We start from the raw sequence: 6,586 nt of genomic DNA on the forward strand, positions 1-6,586 counted from the left end.
AGTGAATGGCAGCTAGTCATCCCATTCTCTGAAACATTTCTCTGGATATCTAAAACTCATCTTTGCTTCCTAGGGGTACTTTAGTCTCTGTATTTATTACGCATCAGTGTAGGGGCAAGGGTGACGTGGACCCTAAGGCACAGAGCTGAGAGCCCAGAGGTCGCAAGTTTAAGGCCACAGCAGAAGTGCTCCTAGCGCACTGTCAGATTCCAGTGAATCTGCAAATTCTGCTCAATACCTTGTCAGAAGGACAAGAAGGAAGGATAAGCCAGTGATGACAAGGTACATTATTGAGTTTATGTTTCTATGTACTTTAAAATGTACATTTCCCTTTTGCACTCTGTGGGACCGATGGTATTGCAAAGCATACTGTGGTACCTCAGACTCCAGGGTGGGCTGGAAACCGCTACTGTAATCCAGTCTTGTTATCTCATCCTACAGAAGAAAAAGAAAAGACAAGCACATAACTCTCCTAGAGCACACAGCAGGCAAGTCAGCAGTGCTCACAATGCAAGCATGGAGTTTTAAAAGGAAATTTTAAAATCACAGTTTCAGCAGCAGTGTTTTATTTGCCCAGTTTTAGCCATGCAAAGTCAGACTCATTTAAAAGACTGCAAGTATTTACAGAGCAAGGAGATCAGTCCTTGCATCCAGGTGTGCTGCAGAGTAACATGATAAAAGCAGTCAAACAGGAGTTCTCAAGTCTTAGAGAAAACAAGAGTTTTCTTGGTTTTTTTAAAAATTCATTTTGCTAAGGATGATGGAGACTGACAAGAATTCAGACTAACGAGTCACAATAGCCTCAGTTCCAGTCTCTGAAATGCCCGCATCACTTTGGTGTTAAGAATCTGAGGAAGTAAGTAAAAGGAAGAGGCCTCTTGCTGCATGACTGCATGGCATTCAGGGATGCCCTACACCTTTGGTAAAAGCAGCTTCCTCCGAGAGAAGCACCTGGGTACATTTTAGGAAAATTCTCGCCTGAAACAGATGCCTTAGCAGCTACACAATGCCGAGTGGAAAACTGCCTTGAGTGAAAGGGATGCCAAATCAGTAAAAGTAGACTCTCGTGCTCAAGTGTAAGACTGCAAACTGCTAGGTCAGCCCAATAAACAGGCAGCACTTTGGCAGGCTGCTTGGGCTCTGGTTAAGGAGCCAGCACTCTCAGCCAGATCTGTAGTTTTCAATGACTTTTCCCACCTCCACCAGGTTCGCTGGAGCCAGCACACAATGCATTTAAAACAAACATACTGTGTGAGATCCTTCTTCTGCATCAGTGGGAGGATCTTGGAGCTGCACACTGGAACTCAATGGAAGTCCCTTCCGTTCCCACAGCCTCTGGTCACCGCCACTGACCTTCTTCCTGAAACTGCCGTCTGAAAGCAAGTAATGCAGTGAACACAAGCACGATGGGGACAAGCACAGCTTGGGGGGTGGGAATTACCAACTACTTGTAATGGTTTGTTTTAAGTCCCTTAAAACAAGTGCAGAGAAGCAGGCAGTCACAAGAACTAGGTTTGTCAGATTTCCAGTAAGAACCTGAAGAATGTGGACTAGGACACACAGCAAGGATGACCACTGATTCATGCCCCTTTGCACATCCATGGCTATCAGGGCTGCTAAAACACCTGTAGTATTTGCTGCTACTAGAACCCTATTTGAACCCACTGCTGGTCTGCGCGGAGGCAGTGAAGGAGGAGATGCAAACCAGCTCTTGTTCGGAGCGTGTGCGTGTTACTTTCATCCATGCTACTTTTCACGGGCAGGTGAAACTGCCCCTGCACATGAGACTGGGCTGATATAGACCATGTTACTTTTTCCCAGGAAGCTCAGATAAAGCAGAACTGGACGAAGATGGGTGGTATCTGGCATTTCCATTCATGCCACTGTCTTTCTGATGACAGCATCTGTGCCCAGTGACAGCTGAAGTCAGCGATTCTTAACCAGAGTGCTGCAGCACCCTGGGTGCCTTGAGATGGACACTTCCAAGGTTGCCACGGGGTGCCACAACATGGTAGTGCTGTTAGGTGTGCAAATATGGTTCACAAGATAAACTCAGCGATTCCAAACACAATATCAAAGGATGTTATAAATTAATCTGACCCGCTGTGGTATTTCCAAGGTCTTTGCAACATAAGATTCACTCTATTTTTCTGTAGTCAGAAAACAAGTGAAAACTAAGAGCCAGCATTTTCTGAGGGGTAGGGGGAAAGGCTTTTGTCTAAAAAGGTTGAGAAGCACTGGTTTAAATGACTGCATCCATTTTGCAGCCTTGCAAGGTCTGCACAGAGCTGCTGGAAGCATCAGAGGTTATTTGACAACCAGAAATAAACTTGGGTTTAAACTCCCCAGCTCAACTTTCCTTTTTATCAGATGGAATTAACTTGCGTGCTCTGCAGTTATTAGAAATGATATTTGGTTGGTACGAAGTCACCATGTGCATAGTTCAAAGACGACAAATCAGTAACAAGGTGTTCTGCCCTCAACCGCTAATCCTGGCAGACAGAGGATCTGGCAGCCTGACACTCCTCTTTTTGCAGGTGTATCTGCTAGTCAGGATGAGCTTTGTGGGGCCCTGTTCTATGACAGTCTGTATCACAGCCTGCTTTGATTCACTCTCCTCATCCAGAAATGTGCTTCAGAATAGGACAGTAAAGTGACAAGAACGTCAGTGCACTCCCTCTGACCCGCTCAGGGCCCCCCAAATCCTAATCTTACTTTTGTTTGGAACAGAGGGGCTGCTATCATATCCCCCAAAGGTCTCCGCTCTCCTGGGGAGCCCAGTCCCACAGCTATCGTCAGGATGACAGGCTGCATTGCCAAAGTAAGTGACGATCAGGTTCTGGAGGTTCTCAGCTAGGGAAGCAAAGAACAGGTCATTTTAAACAACCATACCCATGCTATGGGGAAGCTGCATCATGCTAATAAAGTATACAAACAACCATTCAAGCATTTCACACATACATTAGAGGTTCAGAAGCTCTTAGACCATTTTGGCAGCATGCCACAAACTCCAAACCTGAAAGTCACGTGTGAAAACAATACCTCATCCTCACATGGGGATTCAGGTTGCTAGGCCAGTCTGGGTAGGCTTGTGGAAAGCTAAATTAATTGCCCTCGCAGATCAGCTACCAATAAGGGTGACACTGTCTGTGCTCAGTGTCTTTGCTCATGCTGGCAGCCTAGTCTTAAGCTGGAACTCTTTATGTGGCATCAAGGTGCAAAGCTGACATGATATCAAGGTACTTGGAAACAGCCCATCTAAATAAACTCAAGGTCAGGTTCTACAATTTGATTTTTCTTACATTGGCAATATTCCATCCAGCAGAGAACAATTAAACAAATCCGCCCTTCACTTATCTCACAAGCTGGTTCTGAGAATTAGGTATGCAAAACTGTTCCACAGCGCTTAATTAGGATTTGCTGCTGTGTATACACGTGTGCACACACACGCATGCATGCACACTCATCTTTTGCACCTACCTTCTGTCACTGCGGATTTTAGGATCACTTCTCCTTGCAGATTCTCCGAGCTATCCATGCCCTTCAGGAAGAGTCTGGATCGGACCCCTGGAGAAAGCTCTTCAAACCCATTCATTTCAAACATTTCTAGATAAATCTGTTGTTTTTCAATTAGTCTTTGCATAATCAGATCATCTTTCATGCTCAGACGTTCTGATAAAACACAAACAGATTTAAACCTTGCAATACTGCCTGGCAAGTCAGTCCCAGGAACACAATGTTCATGTCAAATTATCCTAATAATTTATTATGTACTTATTCTATGTTTGATGCTTTATCATCATTAATGGCTAGAAAAAAAAAAAAAAAAAAAACTTACAGGGCAGGAGAAAGGCACAGATTTTTTTGCTTCTCAATGGAAGTGGGAGGTTTTCTTTTCTTTTAAATAATTTGTTTACTTGCAGAAATACCGCAATTGACTTGCAATCCTGCATCAAGGGGTGCTTGAATTACCGCAGGGTGGGAACATGCTGGCAGTTATGGGGGCCACAAGAGAGCCAGCGCTACAAGAAACTTCTCCCTGGGCCAGGGCATAAATAGTTACCTTGAAATTCTTTTAATTTAGCTGCTCGTGCTTCCGCCAGTCTCCTTTCTTCTTCAGTGTCATTCAGCGTTCCTTCCTCTTCATAAGGGCAGCTAGAAGCAGCCAAGGAGGGGAATCTGTTGGATCTCCATACAGGGAACTTACATCATCACCTTGGGCCACATCCCACAGGCCTTCCCAGGGAGCACCCTATCCTGCCCCATTTGCTTCCCTTACCCAGCACACCCTTGTTTTTGGCAGGCAGTGCCCATCACCCTGAGAATGGCTGAATCTTCCAAGCAAGTCTTACTGACAGGCACAGTGCCTGTTCTTCCCACATCTCTTGTAAGCTGCCCTTACAGGTAACCATGTGCCAAGCTAAGTGCTTCGCTCTCAGCAAGGATGTGAAATACAAACAGCAAGAAGGGAAAGTCAAGAACTAGTCAAATCTACCTGGCTCCCACAAGAACATACCCTGGTATGACCAGCAGTTTCCTTGGCCCCTGCCTGTATTGAAATTCAGCCGCTATAGCCATGCTGACCAGCCACACGCTCGCAGCTCTGCCGGCAGATGGCAGCGGCTCCTGGGACAGCTTCTGTTGTTCCGAGGAACTGAGCCCCAGCTGCCGGCAGAGCTGTGTCCAGGCCAGGATGTCCAGACAAACGGAAAGCAGCCCCCACCCATGGCCCCTGCAATGTAGGCCCAGCCTTGGTGAGGATGTGATATGGACCCTGAAGGACAGAGCTAGTCAAACTTATCTTTACCACAAAGGCAGAATGGCCAGTAATGTCGAGGGATCAAACACGTGAGCAGAAACCAAACCCCCTGCCTTTTGGCCCAGTTTACCTTTCCACAGCTCTGCGAATGTGAGCCATCCAGGAATTTCTTTCTTCTTTGGAGCTGGTATGAATTTCATACATTTCTGGCCCTTTCATTGAGGCGCTAATTAAGAACATGGCTTTCTCCTCATTAGCTACCTCTCTGACAATCAACTTCTGCAATGAAACAACTGGTGGCTTAGAGTCCTGCAAGACAAGATTGGGTGCATTACACTTCACTGCAGTACTAGCTCGGGCAGCATCTTTAGGTTCTGGGCGCTCTTCGCGTGCGAGACCAATGAAGACAGACTGCAGCCAAGCTTGGTTGCTCTGGCCCTTTTATATCGTAAGACTGATGTGCACGTCATTTTTCTCATCTGCTACATGCCAAGTCCCTGTCTGAAAAAAAAAATCTACATTCTAAAAACAAGATCTAACCCTTCGATTCAGCACAACCCTTAGACACGTGTGTACCTGGGAGCCAGTGGAACTTGGGGGTGTTCAAGTTACACACGTGCTCCAAAGCATGGCTTACTCAGGGCCCAGAGGGATACGTTTCTTCCCCGTATTCCTTCCCCACTTAGCTGTTCCATTTCTGAGAAAGCAGCACTTCCAAGGCTTCTGAATGACTAACGCTGAAATAAATTACTCTGTCTATTCAGAGCGAAAGCAGCCACCAGCTACTTGAAAGGCATAAAATCTTTCCCCACAATATCTGTTTCTACTTTTTCCTGGAATTTCATGAATTTCAGCTCTTGTCCTTACTGAAGGGGCAACATGAACCAGTTTGGACTTCGCTCCATTTGGCAACAGCAAGATCAGAACAAGTAAAAAGCACAAGATCTAACAATTCACAAAATAAAAAAACCCCACGAGAGAGGAAGCAATGTTGATGCCAAAGTGGCAGGTTAGTTACAAAACAAGAGAGAAACGCCTAGCTTTGAGGATGGGGATGTTGCCCCCCTTTGGTTTTGGGAAACTGGAGCTATGTCTGGTAGAGCTACAATTCTGTATGACAAGGGATTCAACTGCTCATTTCTGTAAGATAAATAATATAGAGTGAGGTTAACAATGAGTAGCATCCCTGCCTACATTTACTACTGCAGCCTGACACGCACGTAGGTGAGAAACGAGTCATTTTGCAGGCTATTAATATTACATTTTGCAGGATGGGAGCTAAAGGGTTTGACACCAAGAAAAGTAACTTGTCAGCTACATGTGAGGACTCTCAGCTGGCTCAAGTCAGAAGCCAGGTCACCAAGCCAACGCAAGATTACAGGATGTATCCACTCACTCTCCACCCCCTTGTTAGTTTACCTAGGAGAGATTAACACTTAGCTCATTTAAAAACAGAGCTCATGAATGTGAGGATGTTGAGAACAGCTCAGGCCAGGGCTACACATGGCATTCTGCAGGGAGGCGCCTCTACCAGGGACTGGGATAGCAGCAAGTTGTTGGATGCATATTTGTAGTTTTACAGCAGGTTTGGCAGCTGGCTTACTAAAGTGGCATAAGAAAGACAGTCAAGACCCCTATAAGAGAGGGGCTGCAAACCATGCACAGGGGCAGAAAAGGAAACTCAGAAGGTTCCTAAGTGAGCGTGTCCCAAGTGCTCCAGCTCCTGCTAGTTTTGCAGGTATATTTGGTACTTAGTTTCATAGTTTGTAGGGTCGGAAGGGACCTGAGCAGGTCATCGAGTCTGACCCCCTGCCATGGCAGAAAGGA

General features: G+C 45.9%; 1 protein-coding gene and 1 long non-coding RNA gene across 4 annotated transcripts in view; one reads left to right on the top strand and one right to left on the bottom strand.

Moving 5' to 3' along the window:
* The window catches only part of ARHGEF18 (Rho/Rac guanine nucleotide exchange factor 18), a 55,112-nt gene that overhangs the window by 11,028 nt on the left and 37,498 nt on the right, over window positions 1–6,586 (bottom strand). For all 3 annotated transcript variants that reach the window (XM_019513643.1, XM_019513642.1, XM_019513644.1), the window contains 6 exons: window positions 4,890–5,068; window positions 4,064–4,155; window positions 3,481–3,672; window positions 2,716–2,853; window positions 1,249–1,373; window positions 379–435 (listed from right to left, as the gene is read on the bottom strand). In XM_019513643.1, coding sequence (XP_019369188.1) covers window positions 379–435; window positions 1,249–1,373; window positions 2,716–2,853; window positions 3,481–3,672; window positions 4,064–4,155; window positions 4,890–5,068 — 783 coding nt within the window. The remainder of the gene's footprint in view (window positions 1–378; window positions 436–1,248; window positions 1,374–2,715; window positions 2,854–3,480; window positions 3,673–4,063; window positions 4,156–4,889; window positions 5,069–6,586) is intronic.
* On the top strand, window positions 1,353–2,348 carry LOC109295002. Its single transcript, XR_002096662.1, has 2 exons — window positions 1,353–1,724; window positions 1,822–2,348. It is a non-coding gene; the product is annotated as an uncharacterized LOC109295002 (long non-coding RNA).

This window comes from Gavialis gangeticus, unplaced genomic scaffold (assembly GCF_001723915.1).
Source record: "Gavialis gangeticus isolate Ggan-Ray unplaced genomic scaffold, GavGan_comp1, whole genome shotgun sequence".
NCBI classification, from domain to species: domain Eukaryota; kingdom Metazoa; phylum Chordata; order Crocodylia; family Gavialidae; genus Gavialis; species Gavialis gangeticus.